Source organism: Drosophila yakuba, chromosome 3L (genome assembly GCF_016746365.2).
Source record: "Drosophila yakuba strain Tai18E2 chromosome 3L, Prin_Dyak_Tai18E2_2.1, whole genome shotgun sequence".
NCBI lineage: Eukaryota > Metazoa > Arthropoda > Insecta > Diptera > Drosophilidae > Drosophila > Drosophila yakuba.
The window spans coordinates 2581851-2607956 of NC_052529.2; the positions used below are offsets into that span (position 1 = coordinate 2581851).

Below are 26106 nucleotides of genomic sequence, written 5' to 3' on the forward strand. Positions count from 1 at the left end.
TTTTAGATCGAGTCGCTCGGTTGGTCGGTATTGTTGTTTTTTTCGTTTTGCATAAATCTGAATGAAGATGTGCTGGGTGGCCGACTGTTTCACTGACCAGCAGTCTGAGCTTCACCTGTCCGGTTTCTTACTCAGCTTTAGAATCTCGCATCGCACAGCCAGTGGCGGCAATTTGAAGTTCATTACCAGCTACGCTCAAATTCACACTTCTCACACTCGACTACGGATATTCATATATTCGGAGAGATGCGGAGACAACTATGAAAACATCATAAATTGTATGTATGACGCTTGGTCAATTAGTTATCTAATGGCTTTGTGGTCTACCCATCCATTGTTGCCTTCCACAGAACCCTTTTCGAATCGATTCAAGTGGCATTTTCAGCGCTCGTTTGCTGTCAGTTTCGAGTATCTTAAAGATACTTTTTTTGGAGAACGGAGTTTGTTGGTTTGGCATGCGTATTCGGCTGCTGGGTGTCTTAAATCTGGTTTCGATTATCTGATCTTGATATAAACGATATAAACAGTTTGGATCTGCATTTTTTCATCATAATTTTGTAGGAAATCGGTTTTTTTGTCATAATGTTTTAAAATAGTATAAATACAATATTTTCTATTGAAAATGTACCATTTTTACTGCAGATTCTGTTTGCTAGGTACCCAGTAGTCGAACCCTTAATTATGCAACGTTTTACCCTAACCACTTGCCTATGATTTATTTACAATTAAGCATCTTTGAGCGCCTCAATTACTTTTTACTTCTAATTAATGCAAAGTATACTGCTTAAGGTTTAACTTTGACTCCGAGTTTCCTGTAGATCGGCGGAAGTTTTTTGTTTAGACATGCGCCAAGCACTTGAAGTCCGCGATTGACTGCTGCATAATTAGATGCGATGCGATGCGAGTAAAATAGAGGATGCGATGGGTAATCACATCAGCACTCGGATAGCCGATCATGTGTCAGTTCAATAAGACCGGCTCAAGTGTAATTAGAGACCATGGATCTTGGGTTTCTGGAAGGGATCTTAGGTTTTGCGGATCATCGATCGATCGTGCCGAGCTCTTGAAAGCCGCTTATTAGGCGTTTACAAGGGCAACTGCGCAGTTGCGCGGTTACAAAATGACTTAACTATTTAAATAATAAACACGCTTCACGTTTCTCAGGCTGGGTCCGTAAACATCTTCAATTTTCGGATTGCGTCTATACTGCAACAGTCCATTTTGAAAGTCAAGCGTATCCAAATCGCCACCTCATCAGCGATAGTATCATCCATTCCTCATCAGAAATATCATCAGCAACTGTTGCCGTGTGTTTCCATGTTCCCATGTTGTTTTGGGATCTTTTGGCTATTTTTAAAGCAGACAAAGGCGAGCCAATCTGTAGAAAGAGTTTTGATTGGTTCCAAATACTAAACAGCTTTAGTAACAGCTAAGGTTCTGTGTTATTCATGATTCACCAACAGGTTAGGCTTAATTTAGTGGCAAAATATAACCAATTATTTTAATTTATATTTGTTATTCTCTAGAATTTCTGGAATCTTCAAGAAAAGTAAACAATATAGAGTCGTATTATTTGGAAAACTCATTGATTCATTCTTAAGTTTGTTATTTTGTTTTTGAATTCCAATTGATGATGCCAATGTCTAAATAAAAACGAAGACCTAATTTCGAACCAAAAATCAGGTTTTCTGGGCTTGTCCGTCTTAAACTTTATTGATAATTATTTATAATATATTGTTATTTTTTGCCGGCTTTGAAACATCAAATAATTGCGTATGATAAATGAGGATGACGTTGTTGTTGATGGCGATCGTGCTGTGGGAATCAGATGAAATGTCAATTATGTTTGCATTTATATTTTTGATTAAAGCTCTAAGATTTGCTTTGCCATTTTATGCGGAAGTTAAGCTTGGTCAGTTGTTGTTTTATGGCAATAAGAAAAAATAATTACAAAATTCTCCATAGGCTTGTATTAACCTAGGTGGCAGCTTTAAATATATTAGAATTTTGTAACATAATTAAGCCCTCCCTAAAATTTAACAATTTAAAAGTCATGATAGTTAAATGCTAAATTCCTCGATTAAAAAAAATATTCAACAGATGACTTAAATATTAGCTTTAAAAATGTAACGGTCGCTGAAGTTTCATAACAATCAGTTGGTGAGAGACATTTTCAGAGTTGCCCTGTTCAACAATCGATAGCTGTCTTTAGTTGCTCGTCACTAGCTTTCCTTCAGGATACGGTCACACTGTCTGGCCACCAAAATCCCAAACTTAATTAAAGAATTAAATAATTCGTTTAATAATTAAGCCCAATACCCTACGCAGTGCGAGTGCGTAACCGATATCAAGTATATATTTCGATAGATCGAAATCATGGTAGTGTTGGAGACGGAGAAGGTAAGGCGAGAAAAGGCGAGCCGCATGGTTTCGATTTCGGCTGAGCCGTGGCAGGAACAACAAAAACAGGGTTGTTGCACAAGAGGGGAGGCGATAGTCGAGCGGAAAAGTGTGCAGTTGGCGTGGCTTCATCATCATTGTGTTCACCGATTTTCTACCCAAAATCAGCAATTATTTTGCGCACAATTGCTTAATATTAATTGTACTTGCACGCTGTTGTCTACGTCATAGCTATCGCTCTCTCTGTCTGTCTCTATCAAGCTATCTCGCTTTCGCGGTCACTCGCTCTCTTTCCTCTCCTCTCGCATTTGCATACCACACGTTTTCAGTGTTCTCTCTCTCTCTCCTCACTCTTTGTGGCTGGAATTTGTCAAGACATCGCGCGCGTGTGTGTGGGTTTCTGTTTCTTTTAGCTACATAAATAGGCGAAGCAGAGACAAAAATGGAAAGAACGAAAAAAGAGTGAATTACTGCAATTAAGCAGTCGCGAACAACAGTTAAATCATATTCTTGTCGGCCATTGCATTCGCGAGCATCGCAAATCAACCGTTGGTTTTCTCTCCCTCTTCACTTTCCACCTCCTTTCTTTGAAGTTAATTTTTTTCAGTTAATCGCGCCGCTGCTTTGAACTCGCACACGCAGTCTCGAATTTTAGCCGCAACAAAAATTAAAATCATACAACTTTTTTAACTTAAATATAAAACAACAATTCCAATTCTTTCAACAGGCAATCTGTGTTTTTATGTCAAGTACGTGCGCGTGTGTGTGTGTGCTGTAATTCCATCGCCACTTTCGATTCGGAGTTCGTTAGGAACAGCATTAGTTCGCATTTTTTACCAGTAGCCTAGTCCCTATTTAAGTGAAACAGGATACTCCAACTTCACATACTCAATAAATAGTTACAACACCCACTCAACCACACAACAACAACAAGTTTAACGAGTTTTTTGTATCATCATTACTTAGTTTTTTGGTTAATAATACACAAGTGAGCAACGAACTGCAGGGAAGCGAGAATATCAAGAAACAATCCAAAATCCACACACACTCGAACAGAAATCAAAAGCTTCGCTCTCTCGCACACACGCACCAACCACCACCATCTCAACTATCACAAACACCACGACAGAGAGAGAGCGGCAAGTGAATCACGGCGAATCGAAACCGATCCGAATCCACTCCGGAGCCGAAAAAGAACTGATCCTACCATCAAACGCATCCAATAAACACGGCCGCCAACATGCAGAGCGACTTTCACAGAATGAAGAACTTTGCTAATCCCAAGTCCATGTTCAAAGTAATACTCTCAGTGCGCCTGTCGCCAAGCCAATCTAATCTAATCTTCTGAATCCACTCCCCATCTATTTGCCATCTTCTCCTGCAGACCAGCGCCCCCAGCACCGAGCAGGGTCGTCCGGAACCACCCACTTCGGCTGCAGCGCCCGCCAAGGCCGAGGCTAAGGATGCCAAGCCCAAGGAGGATCCACAGGAGGCTGGCGAACCAGCAGGAAACACTGCAACCACCAACGCTCCCGCCGGCGACGATGCTGTGCGCACCGAGCACCTGTTCAAACACCCGCTCATGAACGTCTGGACGCTGTGGTACCTTGAAAACGATCGGTCCAAGTCCTGGGAGGACATGCAGAACGAGATCACCAGCTTCGATACCGTCGAGGACTTCTGGAGCCTGTACAACCACATCAAGCCCCCATCAGAGATCAAGCTGGGCAGTGACTACTCGCTCTTCAAGAAGAACATTCGGTGGGTTTGGTGTTTATTGCATCTCTGCCAAGATTACCTTACTAACTGATTTCCTTTTTGCAGTCCCATGTGGGAAGATGCAGCCAACAAACAGGGCGGTCGTTGGGTCATTACCCTTAACAAAAGCTCCAAGAGCGATTTGGATAACCTATGGCTCGATGTGGTAAGTGTATAGGAAAACGAATGGTGAGAGAGGATGGTCTATTTATAGTAAATGTACATTCTTGAAATGCAAAACATAAAAAAAGTCATTTGATTTTGCAGTATAAATGCCTGCTTAATGAAAATATTAACTAAACTTTTGCTGATACTAGCTTTTGTCATTTGAAATTTTTTCTTAGTAACATTCAATATTAAGCTTAGATCATAATTATTTTTCGCATATGACTAACTACAACTGTTTTCCCTTTCAGCTGCTTTGCCTGATTGGCGAGGCCTTCGATCACTCCGATCAGATCTGCGGGGCTGTTGTAAACATTCGCGGCAAGAGCAACAAGATATGTAAGTGTTCACACCCCCAACTTCTTTGGAATGCCTTTGTTCAACGATTAATGCTTTCCAGCCATCTGGACTGCCAACGGAAACAACGAGGAGGCTGCCCTTGAGATTGGTCACAAGCTGCGCGATGCCCTGCGTCTGGGACGCAATAACTCGCTGCAGTATCAGTTGCACAAGGACACGATGGTCAAGCAGGGCTCCAACGTGAAATCGATCTACACTTTGTAGGCTGTCTAGCCTCGCTCCACAATCGATCCGATCCCTCACAGCTTAGTTAGTTTGTGTTACTTTTATTTATCGTTATAAACAACAGTAGCGATTGATCGATCGTAACTCTTGTCCAAGACCCGCGTAACGAAACCGAAACAGACCCCTTTGTTATCAAAAATCGGCATAACAGAAAATCTATCCGCTTTTTGTAGTCATTTTCAATAATGGATTTAACGGAAAAATATAATAATAAAAACTTACACTAAAACCGGATACTGTGATCTTTGATTTTGTATAAACATAATTTTGGATATGGCTCAGTATTTGTATATATATAAATAGAACCTTAAGAAAAAATTAGGTGCATGAAAAACCTATAGTAATTATTTTGTGATAATAATCATTTTATGGTTGTCAAGAACATGCCAGGCTATCTAATACTGAGCACCTATGGTAAAACTTCCTATTTTGGGAATGAATTTGTTGCTAAAAATACGTTACCCATTTTTAGGGTGCCCAAAAACCATTGGTACCGATATATCGATAGGTTTGCTGAACAAACAGTGAAATAATTTTAACATTTTATTCGAATTGTGAATAAATTTGTTCTTTAACAAATTAGAAATTATTATTTTTAAATTAATTTGTTATTAAAATTGATATGCATAGTGGAAGCTTTTCCCTTGAGCCAAGAACGGTCACACTACAATTGGCATGTTTCAATCGTCAAGCCGCAGTCACACTGGTCGCGTCGTTTGGAGAAATCGTGGAAGGATATCTCTCCGTGTTTAGCTAAACAAAATACATAAAAAATATGTGCAATACTTAAAAGCATAGCCATTAAGCGTAGACTAGTGGAACAGCTCGTGCCGTGCCGGAAAGAACAAATTTACAACCAAACGCAGTCAAGTTTGTGGCGCATAAGCGGAATAAAGATATAATAATAGACCAGCTACCAACACAAACAAACCAAACACACACGGCCCGAAGTTCGTTGGCGTTGAAAAGGAAAAATACCGAAAAGAAAGGAAAATAACAGTGCAATTGATTCGGTTTACATTGTGCAAAAAATCGAAGTAGCCCCTGCCAACAGGGTCGCTAAAAATAAAGACGGCTGTCGCCTCTGTTTAGCGTTGGGAATAAACAAATATATGGCCAGCGGTGGAGAATCATAACAAAGGCGCAAGACTAGCCAGCATAAAAGACAAAGGAGGTCTCTCCTCCTCCCACGCCTCCCCTTCCATTTTGGGGTTGATAATCCCCCCCCTCTTCGCGTTGCGGAGCAGCTTCGCCCCGACTATGAGATACCGTGCAATCTAGTTTATAGTGCTATAGCGAGTTACGAACGAAATGCCTTGCGACAACGCCAAAACCTCTTCGGATATCGAGCATGTGGATTGGAATTCCGGCCAGCACTATGCAAATGTCAGGTGAGTTTCGGCACTCGAAGGCCCTTGATTTGGCCAAAAAAAAGGAACCCTATATGTTACTCAAGTACACCGCACAACAAGAACACACAAAAATAATGGGGGAAAAACGAAAAGGAAAATAAAATAAAATCAAGTGCAAGTGCAAGCACGCAATTGAAAATTCGTGGGATGGTTGACATTCTTCTTGGCATTGTCCATTGTTTATTTATAGCCAGGAAACGGACATGATTTAAATGTTTGATTGTCCGTCGCTCGGGGAATCGAAATAATTAAGTTCTCAACGCAGATTGTAATTGCTAAAAAGTAAAGTGTGTTCTTTGCGCACAATAAACAAATCCAGCTGTCCATACTAAGATCAGAAAACCCCACCGAAGAGTCAACACAGATAAGATATGGCTATAAATGCGAACGAAAATAACCCAGTTTTAAGCAGCAAATGATTCATTCCCAGTTGATCTCACATTCATTTGCCAACTTCATCTGTTCATCTGCACTTAAATGTTATGCTACTGCCAACCGTTGAGATCTCAATCTTCGTAATCCCCATCTAACGCCTGCTAATGACAGTCATTAGGCAACAGTTCACAGTTAATAACATTGACTTGTACGTACTTACCATACTAGTTCCATGCCGATCGGCACTTCGATTGAAATGCAAATATGGGCGCTGCGATGCTGGGAAGGTGACAAGATCTTGACGCGAGGCGCCAGCTGTTATCGGTTTAAACAATTATACGTTAATAAATTACTCGCGATTTATTTATATTTCAATCTGACGTGACTGCGGGGCATTGACCATACTCTTACGACTTATGGAGCTAATAGGGTTTAAAATTAAGATAAATCATATACATAAGAATAACAACGCCTGTTACTAAAACTCAGTCAATAATTAAAGAAAGTGCTCTTCCTATTTATTTAATTCTAATTAACATAAATTTTAAAAACTCTTACTAGGTATCTAAACACAACTATTTCTTGCTCACTAAACTTTACAAACTGAATTTGTATCTTATTAAATTGACAGTTCCAGTTATTCATATTGCCAATTTGAAAACGTTAATGGAAAGCACGTTCATACGCATATTTACTCAAATGTATTTGCATGTTGTGAAATATCCGTGGCATTTGAGCGGCCATCATTTATATATGCGCATCTTTTGTGAAAATACAGACCGTTCAACACCCTCGATGTCAGCCCGATGTGGCTTATCATCCGGCCATCGCAAATCTAATCTGTCGCCGGAGTGTATAAATGTGTCTCAGTCTGCGGCGGCTGGTGTTTCTGTCATTTCAGGTGTCGTTGTTAAATAAACATTGGCAATTGTGGTTGGGGTATTACGCTCAAATATTGACCGAGTATCATGAAAATGTAAAATGGAGTGTAGCGTAAAATATACCATTGATAAGAAGCGGCTTTTCCCAAGCAATTGCGCTCGCAGTCCGCACTTCGCATAGGTTTTCCGAACAAAGGCGCAGTATATCCATACAAACATATGCATATACATATGTATATATTTGGCACTGCCCGTGGGGTATAACTTTTGCATTAATTGCCTCGAACTTAAACCAGTTCGCGTTCGGACTTAAAAATAAGTTTTACACAGAGAGCGCAAACACACAAAAAATAATGCGCAAAATATCAAAAAAGCAATGGAACAAAGCGCAGGCAGCGCAAAACAAAGCGCAAAACAGTTGAATTGGACCCAGCCTGACTCCAGTTTCTCTCCTACCCGCCCCATCCGGCTGGTTAGCCCCTCGATATCGCCCGGAATCCCCTTGGCTCCTTGCGCCACGTGAAGATTACTTGTTTCATCTGGTCCGACTGGAGAGGGCGTGCCCCGTTCCGTTGTTCAGGCGTGGAATTTAATAAAATGCGCTAATTTAGTCGTAATTACAAGTGGGCACGGGCGGGGCGTAATAAAGTGCTCAAAAGACCCAAATCTTACGCAAATAACACGGACAAAAATAAAACGCGGCATTAAAGGCGAAATCACCAACCGCCCCTCGCATAATTAAACGAAATGGTCCCCGCTTATGCACAATATAGTATAATGGGCTGAGTTTTACTCAGTTATCAGAGCCGAAATCAACATTCTTAATATTCTTACTCATTTACGATTATTTTTTTCATTTCAAGTGCTTTAAGTACATAAGTGTTGAGCAAAAGTATTTGTCTTAAAAAGAATCGTGGCTTTCCGTTTTAAGCTAATATTGAGCAACTTCCACAACCATAATTAAGCTGTATTGCACTGAAGATGATAAGAAACGAATAAGTTCAAATTAGATTAACGAGCGTAAATATTTGGTTACCAAAAAGTACGCGTTTCGGGGAACTCGCAAAATTTCCATCGGAAGCAATTTCTCAGGGGCAGCAAAGTGCCATTAAACAAACAAAAAGTGCGATGAGCAGCGAATGCTGAACTGCAGCTTGCACTTGAAACTTAAAACCCGAGAGCGAAAAGGTTTTTATTTATAGTTTCGCTGAAATGAAGCACCTGCCTGGCGTTCTCCCATTCACCTGGTAATGCGATAGCGATTCCAACGTGTGTACATACATAGAGTGTGTGTTTATACTCGTATATATGTACCCTTTTGATATCGCCTAATCAAATTGTGGAGTGCAAAAGCAAACAGTATAAAAGTGCCGATCAATAATAGTGTGAGAAATCTTTTGCGTTTATGATCGACAGAAATTTACATATACATATACCCATGTACTGCCTTGTGTACATATGGATTCGAAGCGACATTTCCGTTTCAATTGAGTTCAAAATTTGTTATTTTCAATGTCGAACAAGCAATTTGCGTTCCCAAAAGACCCATAAACAGCAAGTCATGAGGCTGTTTCAGTTCCGTTGAGTGCTTCCAAGAGGTGTGGATATGGCCAGCCGGCGACTGTCTGCCGTCTAATGAAGTCGTAAAACTTGCGACTTACGCATGTCCTTAACTTGCCGAAAGAGCCAAGAAAGGATAAAAGGACCATCCTTTGCATAGACAAACATGTGTACTTGCGGCCATGTACTTTATGAACCGCTTTCTGCGGTGTAGGCCACAAACGTGCCCTGCGTTCCATCGATCCAAGGCCAGTCGATTGGCCCCCCAAAAAAAATATAAAGCGGGGCAAGAGTGAGGAGGACGTGTCCAGTTCAGTCCATGTCCATGACCATGTCGACAGCCACAACAAATGTGCTGGCAGAGCCTCTAAATGTCGTCCTTTCCTGTCCTGTCCTTCGCCTCAATCACGCACTGGCTGCCTGAACTCTAAAAAACCTCACAGATACAAACGGACAAGCAGAGTACAAAGGTACTCGGTATAGTTTGATAGATAGATTGGCAGGGGGAGTAGCCATCCCACACTGAGGGGAAATAAGTGGGAATTACTCATGGTTTGGTGCTTTTTCTTACGAAAAATCTGACACATTAAAGTATTCAAATTAACATGAAAAATAAGTGTTTCATTTGTTTATAATTATTAGACGGTAATTCCAAATATTTGTAGATAGTATATGTGTGCTTTGCAAGCTTTAAGTATCTCATAATGTTTTTCAAAGTTTATGCTTATGCTTAAAGATCTCTGGAGTATATTACATTAATATTGATAAAAATTGCTATAAAGCAAGATTGATATAAATCAACATCTGGCTCAAAACTTACAAAAGATGTAAAAGTTTAGATACCTTAAGTAAGATAGAAGCATGTCCTTATATATCCCTTTTTTCCTCCGTGCAGCTCAAATGGTAGAAAGTAAAAGTTTCTCGCTCCATTCACTCAGTTAGTTAGTTAGTTAGATTAGATACTCCTCTCCCCGAGCGTCCAGATACCTCGGAAACCACGGGCAGGTGCTGAGTGGGCGTGCGGCAGCCATAATGATAGGGCGGCCCTCGGAACTAATTGCCTTGGCCATAAAGCAGCACCAGATTGCCGCAGTCCAAAGGGAACCACACCAGAACTTAATTGATATGTGTACTTTCTGGGGAACGGGTGGAGGGGGTGTGAATGTAAATAGATGTGTACCTTTCACGAGGAAAGCACAATGTTCCCACATTATATTTACTTATCGTTCTATCAATTTTTTATAAATATGCATTCGCGCACACAGAACTGGTTTAGAACTGGAAATATGCAGTGATAGAACAATTAAACTTTCTGTTTTCATTTTCTTGTTTCTTTCAAGGCAAACACAGTTAATTACCACAAAATTTTATACATTTACGACAATATTAAAATATATACCATATAAACTACTTCATAGGAATGTGAGATTGGTTGATACCACATTTTATGATTACTACTGCTGTTGTGATTCATTGAATACACTCATATTCGCACACGTTTCACATCCCATTCAAGCAGAAAAAGTCAATGACTTCTTTCAATTTTCACTGGCAACAAACTTCATCTGCCTCATCACTTATTTAAATTCAGACTTAATAATGAATGGAAAATGAGGGATGGCATCATGCGATATGATTTCATAAAATGCACACGGAAAGTTTTCCATCAGAATGTGTTAAAAAAAACTACAAAAAAATAATGCAAAAATGTCGTTAAGATAAGTGCAATTCTGACACATTTATACGATTAGCACACACTTAATTACTTGCCTAATTCGATTATACTTTTAATTGATGTTTTGCTTATAGCGGGAATAGTTAGAATGATTGCATTGCTCATAAGAGAACATATAAATATTCATTAGCTGCGTTTGCTAGTTAGTTACATGCGATTTTTATAAGTTATGATATAATACGAGTATTTTAATTACACATCATTATCTGCAACGATAGGAATTGATTAATGATTTACAGCATGCATGACTACTTACTTGCTGTTAAGTAAATAAAAATTCGGATGAACCTATTGGATAACTAATTTGATTTATTGCTTTTGCGAAGCTTCTACAGATCAACATTAATACAGATCATAAAGCAGCTTCCTAATCTTACAATGGTATTTTGCTACATGACTCTAATCCTGTCCTAATGCCTTCCAGATTCGGTTCGGGCAGCAGCCAGGCATCTCAGAACAGCGGCGACATCTGCCGCATCTGCCACTGCGAGAGTGATCCACAGAATCCGCTGCTCACGCCGTGCTACTGCTCCGGAAGTTTGAAGTACGTGCACCAGGCCTGCTTGCAACAGTGGCTCACCGCCTCCGAGACCAACTCCTGCGAGCTCTGCAAGTTCCCCTTCATCATGCACACGAAGATCAAGCCCTTCAACGAGGTGGGTACATCTCACATGTCACATTTGCTCATTGAAAGTCAGCTAATTTATTTCACTTTGTCTTTGCATTGTTTGGCTTCGGAATCGATTGGATTGCATTGGATTGGTTTGGTTTGGTTTGGTTTGGATTGGATTGAATTGGACTTGCGAATGCAGTGGCGCAGCCTTGACATTTCCGGCATTGAAAGGCGGCGGCTGTGCTGCTCCGTGCTGTTCCACTGTGCGGCTGCCCTTTGCGTCATCTGGTCCCTGTGTGTGCTCATTGAGCGAGCCGCCGACGATGTCCAGCGTGGCCATATAGGTGCGGGTTGTTAGTATATTACTTGATACTTGGGTTCGGTCATAATCCGTAATTATATAATTGCTTGACCTGCCTGAACTCGTGCTATTAATATACCTACTGTTTATTCTTTACGGATTCTAATTACCTATTTACTCGCCATTTCAGACTGGCCCTTCTGGACAAAGCTAGCCGTCGTCACCGTTGGCCTCACCGGCGGAATAGTCTTTATGTATATCCAGTGCAAGGCATATCTTCACCTCTGCCACCGTTGGAAGGCACGCAACAGGTCAAGATCATTAGTTTGGATTATGGATCATTTAGCTGATGAATCGGATTCCGATTATTAATTACTGATATACTACACCCTACACCAGAATTGATTTGTCGAGTTGGCTGGTTTAATTATATAATTAGTGCCATATAACGAAGTCCAAATATTTTGCTAGAAAATGTTGTAAATAACTTTGTTAATATAGTTGGAGTAGATTTCACTACTATTAATCTTTTCCAATTATAACATCTGAAAAATGCATACAAATGGGGAGATTCCTATCTCGTTACGTTAAACAAAGAAATATTTAATTTCTTCTCGACGGAGACAATCATCTGTATTTTAATCGGAATTTTCTATTCAGCATCCCATTGTTTAGGGTCTTGTTAGTAGTAATCTGATATTTAATTGTACTCGTATGCGTTTTCGATTAATGTACCTGATGTACGCCAGTTTTTGATTTACTTATTACCCAGTGTTATAGGCATTCACATAAAAAATGAAGTGCGCACCTATTTAAATTTATGCTTTTCCTAGCTTTCCGTAATTGTGAGTTATCTATTCACTGTATGTGTTAATTAATTATGTCCAAAGCAATAAGCGTCTATGTACTGTATAAACAATGCAATAAAATCGCTGTGGTTTATTTAGGCGAAAGATTCGATTCAATTGGTTTCAATAACTAAGATATTATTTACTATATTGGATAAACAATTGTGTCTTTTTGTATATATTTACATAAATATTTTTTTCCTTTTTTTCCCCATTTGGGATTCTTAACTATGTCTACAGAAATCAATTGAGAAAGCAAAATGTTTTGAAATGCTAATGTTTTACAATTGTCTTACAGAATTCTGCTGATTCAGAATGCGCCGGAGAAGATACATCCTGTGGCACCTCCATCCCCGGTAGCCGCCCATCATCAGCACTTTAGTGAGCCGCTGGCTCATGCCGGTTCGACGAGCGGAGCTGTGGAAATCAATGCCAGTGGTGCGGCCGGAGGATACTGTGGCCACGAGGCGAACTGTGCATCAATGGATAATGGAGGCGGCGGTGCAGAAATGGGTCTACATCAGCAAATGCAGCGCCTCCTAAACGCCTCGCCACATCATATGCTCCAAATGGCCGCCGAACTAGAGGTGCCACACAGCAGTAGCAGTGCCTGCACGCAAACAGAGGACGGACATGGCCACCAGCGGCACCAACAAATGCAACAGAGCGGCCAGCAATTGGGCCAAGTGGCGGTGGCCGCCAATATCGAGTGCTCGCAGTCACAGCACAATTACGATCGCGACTGGGCCCTCGATGATGTTGTCTCGCAGATCTCGTCATTCCGTCCCTGCCCTCAGGGATCGGGCAGCATGACGCCCTTCCACGATTCCATACACAATGTGCTGGAGCACTCGGAAGGCTCTAGTCGCGGCTCTGCTACGGATCTCTGCGCCGGTTCACGGCAGGATCTCAGTGCCAGCGGCATTTCCACGGATACAGGCCGCGAGCACGCTCTGCAGTTAAGCAGCTTTAGTGGTAAGTAACTTCATTTGATATTATGATATACATCTCACATTTAGCTAATCCTTATTTGTTGTTTGCAGGCAGTGGCGAGCACAAGGCACCATCGATCAGTTCCGGAGTATCTCATGCGGTAGCCAACGGGCTCGGCGGATTTGTTTACAAGCCGCACCAGACAAAGCGCTACTCCAACTCGTCCATCTTTTTGGAGAACCGCGATGTGCTGAGCGATCAGACCAGCGTGGGTCCCGATACTGCCGTACATCCTTACGATTACAGCACGCCGCCAAAAATCGACTACCGCCACTCTGGAATAATGAGCGTGGATTTGCCCATTGGTTGCTGCACCACTGATTGTTTAGGTGGTGAGCAGACAAAGGAGGAACTTCGTCGCTACTCGGATCCCAAGATGAGGCCCGGCGAAGCGGATACCGTGCTGGATATCGATCTGCCCACATCGCCACTATCACCACCTGCCGCCTATGCAAGCCAGCAGAAGCAGCGGGATTCCCGTCAGCATAAACATCCGCTTGTGATCTCCTCATCCTTTGACCGTGGAGTCGATGGGGTCAGTAGCAGCAAGAGCAGCCGGGGTTACGGTCCCTCGGACGCCCAGGTGGATCGATCACGGCTCAGTTTCAAGTCGTTGCCAAATCTCAGCAGCAGCTGTGAAAGTCTCCTCCAGAAGTGAATGGAGAATCCTGCCCAACTGGTCGAATGTGATCCACTATGATCTGCGCGCTCTCTCTCCCCAAAAAGCTCTGCTCTCAAGTATTCACCGCTGGTCGACGGAGACCCCGAGATCCACATAGAAAGTAAAATCGAAATACTATTTTTTATACCGCACACCAAGGGGCTTCAAAAGCCAGATCGTGGCCAGCGGCCCAACAATCCCTATGTTCTCCTCTTTATATAGCAAAGCCCATAAACAATTTGAGACTGCAATGATTAAAACGAAACACAAAAAAAATATCTTAATGATTGAATATTGTAACATTTAGAACCAGGCAGTTTGAGTATATGGATTTAGTAGCTAAATCGATGTATAATTTATCCTGTATTCGTGTACTGCTATTATTATCCAGCCTCTCCGATCCCATATATATGTATGTCCACTAAGTTGTCCATGCCAAAAAGCCCAGAAACCAACCAGAGACAGTAATTATTTAGTCCATGTGTAGGATGTGTTTTGTTTCTTAACTTCTAAGTCAAATGAAATTTTAAAAAATTGATCTGTGATTAAGCGTCATTGAATATACATACATAACGTGCATAAATGCAAGCAAAAACATTGACAGCAGCCGCAGCAGTAGAAAATGCAGAAAAAAAAAATATAAAATACATTTTTACTTAACATCAACTAAGATAAAACCAACAACAGCAACATGACAACCACTAAAAGCTTTTTCGCGGTTAACAGCGAAAGCTCCACGGAGCCGAGAAAACTGAGATACATCCGTATCTCAAAACCCAGCTGAGAAATATGAATGAAGGCCGTTTTAGATATAGATATAGAATTAACAGTAAATACTTATGATCGCTACAAGTTACGAGCATAAAACAACCAATATGAAATCAGATCGGGCAAATAAATTTTTTATTATGTATTAAATATTTAAATAAATATGTGCAAAAAATTGATTAAATTATTTAAAAGATAATTTTTTGGATTTTCTGTCATTGTATACGAACATGAATACAATCGTCTGTTATGTGAAATGTTATTTTCATTCTTTAATTCAAGACCTTACGAAAGGTATTGTTTTTTATTGAAAAGGGAATCCAATTCATATAATCATAATTGATGGCAGTCTTCAAAAGTAATAGTCAATGACATTTTTCCAAAGTCCAATTCAAGGACAAGGACAAAAGAAGTACACAAACCCCCATTAAAGTGAATGACACCCAACAAAAGCCGGTTTACCTGGAATGCAAATACAATACATGTGCAGATTGCAAATGAAGGGGCGAAAAAGGGGAGAGACAATCAAAAACTCGACAGCTGACTTCTTTTCGTTTTTCGTATTTATTGTATACGTTTATTCACAAATGAAATGCAAAATTCTCCCGAGTGTTGCGCCTGTTCTTGTTTCAAAAAGTATTAACTCAAAGGGAGCAATGAATTCTCCAGTTGTTTAGCCTAATCATACACACTAACATGGGTTTTTTATGCATTATGATAAATGGATTTTAAAATCTCTTAGCCTAGGATGTGATGATGTGTATGAATGTGTTCGTGAGAGGGTAATACATTGGGTGTGTTTGTGGTGTATCCTTTTTAGTCTTGCACTCTCCGAGCAGCGCTGCAACACTCCCGTTTCTTCATTTCCCTTTTAAATTCTTCTTTCTCTTATTCTTCGCCAGCGAATCTCTTCTTCTTCTTCGGCCTTCTCTTCTTGTTCCTTACTTGCCAGTCTCCATTTTCTCGCCGCCGCCATTTTCGGCTTTTCCATCGCCAGCTTCGGGTGCCTTCACACTCAAATGGGCAGGACCTGTTTGCTGGATCTGAACAATGCGCTCCGCCTTGGCCTGCTCCTTGCTGGGCGGTGGCGGGGCCTTGAGGGTCAGCACACCGTCGGAGGAGACGGTGGACACCACATCGTTGGGGTCAAAGCCCTTGGGCAAGGTATACTTGCGCACAAAGTGACGCTGGATCATTCCATGGCCATCCTCGCGCTCCTCGTGCTTGCCCTCCACCACAACGGTCTGGTCCACCACCTTGACGGTCAGCTCTTTGGGCTTGAACTGCGATACATCCATGCACACCTGGAAGCCATCTTTGCCTACAGCGGGCAGCAGAGAATTTTGACCTCCAGACGAGCGACGCGGCACCAGGTGATGGTGGTGGCCATGGCTCCTCTCGTACGGCGAGTAGCGACGACGTCCAAGACCCACGGTGCTGGGCAGCATCAAGCGACGCGGATGGAACAGATCGTGGGCATGGACCCCGAAACCGAAGTCATCCTCCAGCAAATGTTCCCAGTCGCTGCGGTAGTCGTGATCCAGCTCGCGGGCCAAGTGCAGCAGTGGTACAATAGACATTTTTGGTTTTTGTTCTTTTTACGCACAATCCTGTCTAGACAAAGAAAATTCTTTTTGTTTTTTGGTTTTAGTCTCGAGTGAAGCTTCCTTCAACTTTTGCCTTCAATTTTTGAGTTTCGACTGTGCTCGGGCGACGTCGACGCCGGCTTTTTATACCGACGCTGGGCTCACACACACTAGTGTAAGTCAGCCAGGGGCGGACCTTAAATAAATGATGGGGTGCCTTTATCTCTGTTAGGTTTTGTCATTAGAGAAGGTTTTTCCTTTGAGCCCGTAACGCAAATATAATAGAATTTATCTAAAGGTTATTCTGTGATTTCAAAGCAAGTGTAAGTTATCGTTAGCCTGCACAGCGATAGATTTAAGTGACCCCTATTAGCCCCTTTAATACGCCCCTGAATTCAACAAACTGTTTTCTCTCGCACCTTCTGGCTCTTTCTAGCACAGCCGGCTTTTCATAGAGTGAGCGAGAGGGCGCCAGAAAGTTCTTGACATTTCTTTTATGGGAGTTTCTCTTTGCGAATAAAAAGCATAAAGAACAGTTAAAATGCAGAACCTATGTAAGTACGTATGTATGTACATATGCAGATATATGTATTTATTTAAAGCATTTTCTTTTCTTATCGGGCTTTTTAAACGCTGTCTTTTCAGAGTGCAACGGAGCTTATATTTTCATTGGCCAAGTGCATTGAACCCTCGTTTCGCTTCGTGCTGCTCCCCATGTTTGCCGTTCTTTTGTTTGCTGCAAACATTTTTGCAGTTGCTTTCGCCGCTGCTTCGCGAATTGGGGAAACAGGGCAACTGGAGATTTTGCAAATTATTTGCAGTCTGTTGCAAAAGTTTCGATTACTATATTAAATCTTTTCGTGCTTTGTGTAGCCATAAACCTAAATCCATATTTTCTACAACGTTTTTACAAACGTTTGTATGCCTATATGTATGTGCGTAAATATTTTCGAAAATATAAAATAAATTAAGTTGAATTAAAGTACATATGTATCTTATGAACAGACATATGTTTATGTGTGTGTACATATATACAATTTGTAGAATTGTCCCCTTGCAGAAATTCAATAAAAAGCAAAGAGAGAAAAAGGAATGCACGTATGTATGAATCTTTTGATGTACATACTTATACATTTACACGCTGTACTTATGTGTGTTATTATTTAACCTTGACTGCGCTTCTTTTCAGTCAAGAATTTTCCAGTGTATTATGACTTTTCACCCAAGTAATTTAATATACATTTTTAGGGCGGAATAGTTAACTTAAATAAAAATGCGCTTTTACGTGACATACAAATACAATTGTAAAAGTAACTTCTAGAAATTGGCATCATAGGAAAAAGGAACAAACCCAACAATCCCAGTAAGAATAGTAACCCATAACCAACCAGAGAAAACTGACCAAACAAACACAATTTAGACCTTGCCGCCCAAAAAAAATTATAAAAAATAAAGGTATGAACAATTCAAATTTTTTTTTTCATTTTTGAATGGGAAAAATATCTAGCATTATGTGAAAAATCAGTATTTCGTTCTATCGGTACCTCAATCTTAATTTATTTGATCGATAACAAAAAAAGGTATGGTGGTGCTATTATTTTTTTCGCAACTGTATGCATGAATCTTTTGATGTACATACTTATGCATTTACACGCTGTACTTATGTGTGTTATTATTTAACCTTGACTGCGCTTCTATTTCAGTCAAGAATTTTCCAGTGCATTATGACTTTTCACCCAAGTAATTTAATATACATTTTTAGGGCAGAATAGTTAACTTAAATAAAAATGCGCTTTTACGTGACATACAAAACCGATTGTAAAAGTAGCTTCGAGAAATTGGCATCATAGGAAAAAGGAACAAAGGAAAGAATAGTAACCCATAACCAACCAGAGAAAACTGACCAAACACAATTATATGATTACTTGTTATTTTATTTTTATGGGTAATATTAATTCAGCCAATTTAGTAATACATATTCCAAACTAAGATTAACGCAGGACACCCTTAATGGCTAATGTGTTTGGGTGAAGTGTCCTTGGGTAACTACAGCTTATAAAACAGATGTATGACTTTGATAATGGTTAAATGCAGAGCATCCCTCGGAACGAATCCTCTACTTATCGTTGCCGTTGTCCTGCTCCACCGCCTCCTTGGGATTCTCCTTCACATTGAGATAGGCGGGTCCCACCTGCTGGATCTGAACGATGCGCTCGTTGGCCTTATCCTCGATGGCCGGTGGCTTGGGCACCTTGATGGTTAGGACGCCATCGGAGGACAAGGTGGAGGCCACCTTATCGGCCTCATAGCCGGCTGGCAGAGCATAGCGGCGCACAAAGTGACGAGTGATGAAGCCATGGTCATCCTCGCGCTCCTCATGGTTGCCCTCCACCAGGACGGAGTTGTCCTGCACCTTGACCACCAGTTCGCTGGGCTTGAAGTGCGACACATCCATGCAGACCTGGAAGCCATCCTTGCCGATTTTCGACACGGCACCCGACGATCCCGACGAGGAGCCCACCTGTTTCTCCAGCTGGCGCAGCTGCTGCTCCATCGGTCCCACCAGGGCCAAGTAGGGATTCCTCTGGCGCTGGCAGTAGTAGGGCTCATAGAAGGGCACCATCGACATGCGGCCCAAATCGTCGGCGAGGCTCAACAACAGTGGAATGTTTGCCATTTTTAATTGCTTCAAGATGATGATTCTCCTTCAAAGTAATAAGATACTTTTGTTGAAAGTTTACTTTCGCTTTAGCTGTTATCGCTTTGGCTTTTTGAATTCAACTGACGCCGGTTGCACGAAAGTGCCGGCTATTTATACAACCGCTGGCTGTCGTTGTATGGGTGCGACGGCCATCGCTGTGTGTGTGTGCGCCGTGTCTGTGTGCAATGGGGCACAAACATCGAGAAGGGACACGAAACTTCTCGGGCTGAAAATATCGCAGAGTTCTCGAATTTGCCGGCATTACGCATTATCTGCCATTGAAAGTGAGAGTATCGCTATGGAAAATGAGCAATCTGCTGGGGGAGTGGGGATGAAAAGGCCTGGTGGAGTGATAAGTCGCATCAGCACAGGCAAATATTTTGTCTACATACAAGCATATATACGAGATAGGAAGGTTGGAGTACATTCCTCGGAGGATGGAGCACTTTCGCGAAACTTCGAGACTGCAGAACAATTCTACTTTTTATGGCCTGGCATTTAAGCTATTAACTTTAGTTAATATCCAAAAAAGGGGGTCTACAGTGGGGGAAATAATTAAATTGCATAAATGGTTAATGACGGATAGGTAATAACCCATGGGCTGTAAGTCTGTAAATGCTCATCTGTAAGAAATAATAAAAATAATAAGATTTATAGCCCATGTATGTACAGATGTATATAGAAGAATGTGTTTTTATCCATGAATGTAATATTTTTTAGATATAAATTAATACAACTCTCAAAAACTAAACAAAACGATAAATTCAACAATTAAATTATTGCAAACTTATTCTTACATATGTATGTATGTACATAGGTATATATATTTGTATATATATGCACATATGTATATACATAATAAAGTAGATAATAAATAAAATAAAGTTAATATAGCTTTTTTTTATAAGGCTGATATCTTTTATTAAATTGATTTGTTTACTTTTGAGACGAATACAATTTAGATACATTTATAGAGAAATATTTGCTTTTCTATGACGCATAGTAATTTCAAAGTATAACACGAAAAATTTACTACTTTCTAGTTTAAATTTGGAATAACTTTGTTTTAAGCAAATCAAATTATTTAGAATTTTTTGCTGCAGTAGCACTCAAAATACCATATATAACATGGGCACTGCTATAGAACCCAATCCCCTGGATGTTATATCATTCAAGTTTTTATTTATGGCCCCATTTTTTGTCGCCACTCCTCCAATGGAGCACTAGGTGTCCAGGGCTTGCACAATCCAACGCCAACGCAATGGAAGTTGTCTATTCAAGAAGGTGGTCACATAATGTGCGAGAATGCTCCTCCGGCGGATGTGTTCCCCTTGGTTAGGTAAATGGGAGCAAGTACCAAGTACATGGGAAATGTTTCATACATACATATGTATGTATGTACGTACAAGGGGGCATTTCGTACGCAGCAATCTCTGAAGGTTTTTGCTCTTTTCCGACTGCAATTGGCATATACACCCTACATACATATACATACATATATACATTTATATATAATATATACAGAATTGTATCCCGCAGCTGAGTTCGGGGCCCCACTAAATTGTTAGCAAACTCTCCACTGTCTGGCCCCCGTCTGGATGTTGTTGTTGTTGTTGTTTTGCGTTTTGGAGCTTTTCAACCGGTTGCCATCGCATCGCTTGCACTTGGCTATGTAACCATACACGAATCCAGCATATCATCGTCATCATCATCTGTGTGGCAGGGTACATGCATATATGTATGGCGATACCATATGTATGGGTTGCCCCAGACGTCGTCACTGCGCATGTTTACGCGACGCCGGCTTGCCAATCGTCCAGCTCCAGCTCCGGCAACAGCAACAGCGGATTTGTAGCTTCCAGGCGGCCCAGCCAGCTGTTGTTGTAGTTGTTTATCGCCGGCGATTCGACTCGGCGTCGGCAACCGGCACGAGACTCAGACTCTCAGCTGTTCGCTCAATGCCGGCAGTGGGAATTCAGCTGCAACACGACCACTTTACATACACCCCGTCTATATGGATTGATATATATGTGTATATATCGCCGGTCCAAGGGAGATGGCATCTCTGGTGGGGGGGATTTTCGTGCATATATCCCTCGATTTCAAGCCGGTTTGCCTCTTATCTTTTTTTTTTTTTGGTTTTGCAACGCTGCAGTTTGGTTTGTCTGGTTTCGCCCTGGAATACGAGTACTTTCTTTGTTCTCTGGCTATCTGTGGCATAGGAGGAAAAGTATCTCTTATTTCGGTTTATATAGCAGAAAATGGCAAAGTACATGGCATGACTGACTGTTTTTATGGGTATCCCTGCCCCTGGGCGAGTTCTCTGGAGGAGTTGCATAGTTTTTCGCCTGGGAGCTGGCCTGGAAGTCGACTGGAAGTGACCAGGTTTTCCATTCAGCGCTGCACAGCCGCTTAAAAGCGTCGACATTCAGCCATAAGGGCTCAAACGCAGTCCAGTTGGAGGCCAGAACGGATCGCCGCCGGTTCCCAGACGAAACTAATCCCCGCAAGACCTAAAATTAAAATATATAAATATACATAAAAGCATCCAAACCAGATAGGAAAAAAGTGAAAATGTCGCTGATACCGTTCATACTAGATTTGGCCGAGGAGCTGCACGATTTCAATCGCAGCCTGGCAATGGATATAGATGATTCGACCGGATTCGGGTTGTATCCGCTGGAGGCCACCTCACAGTTGCCACAGCTGAGTCGGGGGTTGGGGCGTGGGAATGCAATGATGTGGGTACCCATCAAGGGTCAGGCGACGGCGCAGCATCGTCATCATCCGTACAATCGTGTGGCCGGAGCCAAGACTGTGTGCTGCAATAAGTCGCTGGTGGAGCTGGAAAAAGAACTGGGCGATAAGGGCACTTCCGGGGCAAGTGGCAGCGCCAGTGGCCAACCGGCGGCCAGCAAATCCGCCTACTCTGTGGTGAATAGGAACGGCTTCCAGGTGAGCATGAATGTGAAGCAATTCGCCGCCAACGAACTGACTGTGAAGACCATCGATAATTGCATCGTGGTCGAGGGTCAGCATGACGAGAAGGAGGATGGCCACGGGGTGATCTCGCGCCACTTCATCCGCAAGTACATCCTGCCCAAGGGCTATGATCCCAACGAGGTGCACTCGACCCTCTCGTCGGACGGGATTCTGACGGTCAAGGCGCCGCCACCAGTTCCAGTCGTCAAAGGCAGCCTGGAACGACAGGAGCGCATCGTGGACATCCAGCAGATATCGCAGCAGCAGAAGGATAAGGATGCGCAGCCGCCAAAGCCGGCAGAGGTAGAACAGCAGGCGGCAGCTAGTGCCACCACTTCCACTTCAAATCCGACTGCACCCACACCCACACCCACTTCCACTCCCACACCATCGCTCTCGCTCACTCTCGCCGAGAGCAACGGCAATGGTCAGGAAGAGACAGAGATGGAAATGCCGGCTCTTTCGCCCTCCCTTTCCAGCGAGGCTGCTGCTGCCGCTGCTGTTGCAGTGGAAGCCCCTTCCACTGCAGGAACCACTTCCAGTGCCAATAATGGCGTTGCAGAACCAGAGTCAATGGAAGTGGCGGTTGCCAAAAACGAAGAGACTGTTAAAGTGGATGAACCCACACCCAATCCCGTTATAAGCAGCGAAGAGGAGCAAAAGGTAGAGGATGCAAATGCCAACGAAGTGCCCGCTGCCTCAAATAACGGTAATGGAGCAGTCGCAACACCCGAGGACGTGGAAATGCCGCTGGCCAAGAAACCGGAAATCTCCACGGAGGACAGCAAAGGGGAGCAGGCGGAGAAGGTGGATAAAGTAGAGAAAGTGGAGGAGAAAGGCGGCGAGGAACTGGCCGCCGTGGATGCGGCCATACTTCTGGCCAAAAACCAGGGCGAAAACGGAGCCACTGCAGCCAAAACCGAGGAACTGGCCAAGTGAAGACTGAACTAAAAAAAAAAAACTTAAATGATAATTAAGAACAAATAATAATCTGCACGGTTAGGCGTGTGTTTTATTCCATACATGTTTCTTGTGTTTTCTTTTGCATTTCACACAAATAAAAAGAACCGAGAAAGCTGCCGGGAAAAGCACTTCATTACTAAGCGTGGGAGATAGCGGGCGATATATGTATGATTTCCTAAAAACATATGTGACAACAACTACAAGTATTCCAGTAAAACTTAAAGACAGAAACACGAAATAATGTACTTAACAATAAAGAGGAAAACCAGAATAAAAAAAAAACTGACGTTTTGTTTTGTTTGCCGTTAGCCGGCTGTTTCTTTTGCGCTCTTTCTAGAAAATGGCAACAGCTCTCTAGAAACTTCGGTTCGCTCACGCATACAGGCGCACACTGCTCTCTTTTTACGCACAAAACAAGAATTACGTTTTAAATGATTCCCAAAGTTTGCGGCTTTTATTGGGTAAGGTTAGTAAGGGTTATAAATTGTTTTGAGAACAACATTTAATTAAGATTTTTATAAAAATATTTTCAAAATTGTTCCCTAATATATCAAGTGTATAATATAATATTCAGTATATATAATATTCAGTATTTCTCTCTGTGCACGCGCCCTCTCTCGCTCTCTCTCTCTTCTCTTTTTCTGTCACATTCCGGACTCTTCTAGAAAAGCTCCAGCGCGTATAAAAGCAGCGTCGCTTGGTGAACAGAGCACAGATCGAAGTCAAAAATCGAACAGTAAGGAAGTCGGAGCAACTTTGCCGAAAAGCAAAACTTCAAAAAAGAAATACAAGGATAAAATACCTTTGCTTGCAAGTCAAACAAGTTCATTCAACTTAACCAAAGAAAAAAAATATTTCAACCTCGAAACAAAAAAGAGCATAGCTTAAAGAAAAAGTAAAAATGGCGCTATCTACTCTTCTCTCGCTTGTGGACGAGCTCCAGGAGCCCCGCACTCCCATCTACGAGCTTGGACTGGGAAGGCATCCGCACTCTCGCTTCATGCTGCCACTTGGCACTCAGCAGCGTCGTTCCATCAACGGATGCCCTTGTGCCTCGCCGATATGTCCATCGTCGCCCGCCGGTCAGGTGTTGGCTCTACGTCGCGAGATGGCCAACCAGAACGACATCCACTGGCCGGCTACCGCCCAGGTGGGCAAGGATGGATTCCAGGTGTGCATGGACGTCGCCCAGTTCAAGCCGAGTGAACTCAACGTGAAGGTGGTGGACGACTCCATCCTGGTCGAGGGCAAACATGAAGAACGCCAGGACGACTATGGTCACATCATGCGCCACTTCGTGCGTCGCTACAAGGTTCCCGAGGGCTACAAGGCGGAGCAAGTGGTCTCGCAGCTGTCCTCTGATGGCGTGCTCACCGTCAGCATTCCCAAGCCGCAGGCCATCGAGGACAAGACCAAGGAGCGCATCATCCAAATCCAGCAAGTGGGACCCGCTCACCTCAACGTTAAGGCGAATGCCAGCGAGTTGAAGGGCAAGGAGAACGGAGCCACCAACGGCAAGGACAAGTAAAGGAGCCACCGAGGAGTTCATCCATATTTTACTCCCAATGTCACCCATCATCATTCCCCCACTTAATTGTTCCTAATTTATTGCATTGCATTTGTAATGAGCTAAAGACTTGAATACTCATAATAATTTAATAAATCATTTGTACACCTGGTGTGAAAATTTACGAACTTTGTTATTTTTGTATTATGCTAGTTGGTATAGTTTATTAATATTGATTTGAAGATTTGATTTGGGCGATAATTTCATTGGGCGCGAATAGGTGAAGACCCCTTTGTAAACGCTAGTGATTCTATCAAATATTTATTGCGCATTTTGTATATTACCTACGGTACAATTTGTATTTTATTTATGTTTGAATCCAATTTAAATGTTCGGCTGCACTTGCTTGCTGTCCGAAAATAGTTCACCTTGAGTTAGCCGCATTCGATGGGTGGGATTTGGGTGTGGTAAACACATCCACTGTTTGCCTTCCTGATTTTTGATAGATGCTGCACTGGTGCACTATTTCCAGGGCAGAGCCAGCTTTCCGGTTTCATGGACACGGACCAATCTCTCTCCGGGTGTGTAGTACTTGGCTGGCGGCGGTGGTGGTGCCTTGATGGTGAGGATGCCATCGCTGGATATGTCCGAGATCACCTCATTGGCATTGTATCCGCGGGGCAGCAGGTACTTCCTCACGAAGTGCCGCTCCACCAGGCCATTGGAGCCCTCGTCGCGACGATTGTGATTTCCCTGGACGATGACATAGTCGTCATTGGTTTTGACCACAATGTCGTGCGGATGAAACTGTCGCACATCGATGTCAATCCGGAATCCCTTCTCATCCACATGGACACGTTCTCCGGAATAGTAGTTGTCCCATCGCATTGGATGTGCCCACTCATAGGGCGTTGACTGGATCAACTGATTGCGCACTCGACGCGACACCAGTTCATCCAGAGGTCGGAGTAAGTCACTCCTGCTGGTGTGCGCAGATGGCCACCACAGACGCGAATCATCCCACAAATACGGATAAAGTTGAAAATCATACGGTGGATGATAGAGCGGACGGGGTCGATCCAATTCGCGCGACAAATCGCGATATGTGGTAGGCACCAGAGACATTTCTTGCCGGGATTAGGGCAGCGATTCGCTTACGTTCGAGTCCGAAAATCTTATAAAATTTGTCGCCGCCGCCGTCAGTTCTTTTATAGATGGCCGACTGGCCTCGCCGGATGCGGATTGCGGATGGCGGATGGCTGATGGCGGAGACGATAGATGAGTCATCCGGACGAGGCGCATCGGACGGGAT

General features: G+C 42.5%; 7 protein-coding genes, 1 long non-coding RNA gene and 1 pseudogene across 13 annotated transcripts; 4 read left to right on the plus strand and 5 right to left on the minus strand.

The window, feature by feature from the left end:
* Nucleotides 1-2227: 2227 nt before the first annotated feature.
* On the plus strand, nt 2228-5142 carry LOC6532576 (eukaryotic translation initiation factor 4E1). Of its 5 annotated transcripts, none has more exons than XM_015193955.2 (6): nt 2230-2400; nt 3128-3697; nt 3785-4161; nt 4225-4324; nt 4575-4662; nt 4724-5142. In XM_015193955.2, the coding sequence occupies exons 2-6, from the start codon at nt 3641-3643 to the stop codon at nt 4885-4887; spliced, it is 786 nt and encodes a 261-aa protein (XP_015049441.1). In that variant the 5' UTR covers nt 2230-2400; nt 3128-3640; the 3' UTR covers nt 4888-5142. The 5 variants fall into 5 exon arrangements, with proteins under 5 accessions (XP_015049440.1, XP_015049441.1, XP_015049439.1 ...); XM_015193953.2 differs by having other exon boundaries at nt 3367-3697; XM_039374709.2 differs by lacking the exon at nt 2230-2400 and having other exon boundaries at nt 3007-3149; nt 3367-3697.
* Nucleotides 5143-5588: 446 nt separating this feature from the next.
* On the plus strand, nt 5589-15317 carry LOC6532577. 2 transcript variants are annotated; one of them, XM_015193956.3, is made up of 6 exons: nt 5589-6299; nt 11296-11527; nt 11684-11837; nt 11976-12096; nt 12932-13608; nt 13677-15317. In XM_015193956.3, the coding sequence occupies exons 1-6, from the start codon at nt 6220-6222 to the stop codon at nt 14282-14284; spliced, it is 1872 nt and encodes a 623-aa protein (XP_015049442.1). In that variant the 5' UTR covers nt 5589-6219; the 3' UTR covers nt 14285-15317. The 2 variants fall into 2 exon arrangements, with proteins under 2 accessions (XP_015049442.1, XP_002093321.1); XM_002093285.4 differs by having other exon boundaries at nt 11684-11828.
* On the minus strand, nt 6231-11288 carry LOC120321598. The gene is made up of 2 exons (XR_005561305.2): nt 8613-11288; nt 6231-8551 (listed from the first exon to the last, which is right to left on the minus strand). It is a non-coding gene; the product is annotated as an uncharacterized LOC120321598 (long non-coding RNA).
* Nucleotides 15318-15600: 283 nt separating the features above from the next.
* Nucleotides 15601-16769, minus strand: LOC6532578 (heat shock protein 27). Its single transcript, XM_002093286.4, has one exon. The coding sequence runs from the start codon at nt 16633-16635 to the stop codon at nt 15997-15999; it is 639 nt and encodes a 212-aa protein (XP_002093322.1). The 5' UTR covers nt 16636-16769; the 3' UTR covers nt 15601-15996.
* A 1785-nt stretch (nt 16770-18554) lies between these two features.
* On the minus strand, nt 18555-19437 carry LOC6532579 (heat shock protein 23). The gene has a single exon (XM_002093287.3). It carries the CDS (start codon nt 19316-19318, stop codon nt 18758-18760), a length of 561 nt encoding a protein of 186 aa, XP_002093323.1. The 5' UTR covers nt 19319-19437; the 3' UTR covers nt 18555-18757.
* A 1181-nt stretch (nt 19438-20618) lies between these two features.
* On the minus strand, nt 20619-20977 carry LOC26535096 (annotated as a pseudogene).
* Nucleotides 20978-21778: 801 nt separating this feature from the next.
* LOC6532580 (heat shock protein 67B1) lies at nt 21779-23569 on the plus strand. Its single transcript, XM_002093288.3, has one exon. The coding sequence runs from the start codon at nt 21917-21919 to the stop codon at nt 23261-23263; it is 1347 nt and encodes a 448-aa protein (XP_002093324.1). The 5' UTR covers nt 21779-21916; the 3' UTR covers nt 23264-23569.
* Nucleotides 23570-23990: 421 nt separating this feature from the next.
* On the plus strand, nt 23991-24978 carry LOC6532581 (heat shock protein 26). Its single transcript, XM_002093289.4, has one exon. The coding sequence runs from the start codon at nt 24189-24191 to the stop codon at nt 24813-24815; it is 627 nt and encodes a 208-aa protein (XP_002093325.1). The 5' UTR covers nt 23991-24188; the 3' UTR covers nt 24816-24978.
* A 124-nt stretch (nt 24979-25102) lies between these two features.
* Nucleotides 25103-25982, minus strand: LOC6532582 (heat shock protein 27). The gene has a single exon (XM_002093290.4). It carries the CDS (start codon nt 25917-25919, stop codon nt 25317-25319), a length of 603 nt encoding a protein of 200 aa, XP_002093326.1. The 5' UTR covers nt 25920-25982; the 3' UTR covers nt 25103-25316.
* Between the last annotated feature and the right edge of the window lie 124 nt (nt 25983-26106).

Bases quoted from the DNA above. Each gene is read 5' to 3' on its own strand.
- LOC6532576 (XM_015193955.2), top strand. From the start codon at position 3,641: ATGCAGAGCGACTTTCACAGAATGAAGAACTTTGCTAATCCCAAGTCC. The intron at 4,162-4,224 runs GTGGGTTTGGTG...TCCTTTTTGCAG, and splicing joins CTCTTCAAGAAGAACATTCG to TCCCATGTGGGAAGATGCAG. The intron at 4,663-4,723 runs GTAAGTGTTCAC...AATGCTTTCCAG, and splicing joins CGGCAAGAGCAACAAGATAT to CCATCTGGACTGCCAACGGA.
- LOC6532581 (XM_002093289.4), top strand. From the start codon at position 24,189: ATGGCGCTATCTACTCTTCTCTCGCTTGTGGACGAGCTCCAGGAGCCC.
- LOC6532577 (XM_015193956.3), top strand. From the start codon at position 6,220: ATGCCTTGCGACAACGCCAAAACCTCTTCGGATATCGAGCATGTGGAT. The intron at 6,300-11,295 runs GTGAGTTTCGGC...AATGCCTTCCAG, and splicing joins CAGCACTATGCAAATGTCAG to ATTCGGTTCGGGCAGCAGCC. The intron at 13,609-13,676 runs GTAAGTAACTTC...TGTTGTTTGCAG, and splicing joins GCAGTTAAGCAGCTTTAGTG to GCAGTGGCGAGCACAAGGCA.
- LOC6532582 (XM_002093290.4), bottom strand. From the start codon at position 25,919: ATGTCTCTGGTGCCTACCACATATCGCGATTTGTCGCGCGAATTGGAT.
- LOC6532580 (XM_002093288.3), top strand. From the start codon at position 21,917: ATGTCGCTGATACCGTTCATACTAGATTTGGCCGAGGAGCTGCACGAT.
- LOC6532578 (XM_002093286.4), bottom strand. From the start codon at position 16,635: ATGTCTATTGTACCACTGCTGCACTTGGCCCGCGAGCTGGATCACGAC.
- LOC6532579 (XM_002093287.3), bottom strand. From the start codon at position 19,318: ATGGCAAACATTCCACTGTTGTTGAGCCTCGCCGACGATTTGGGCCGC.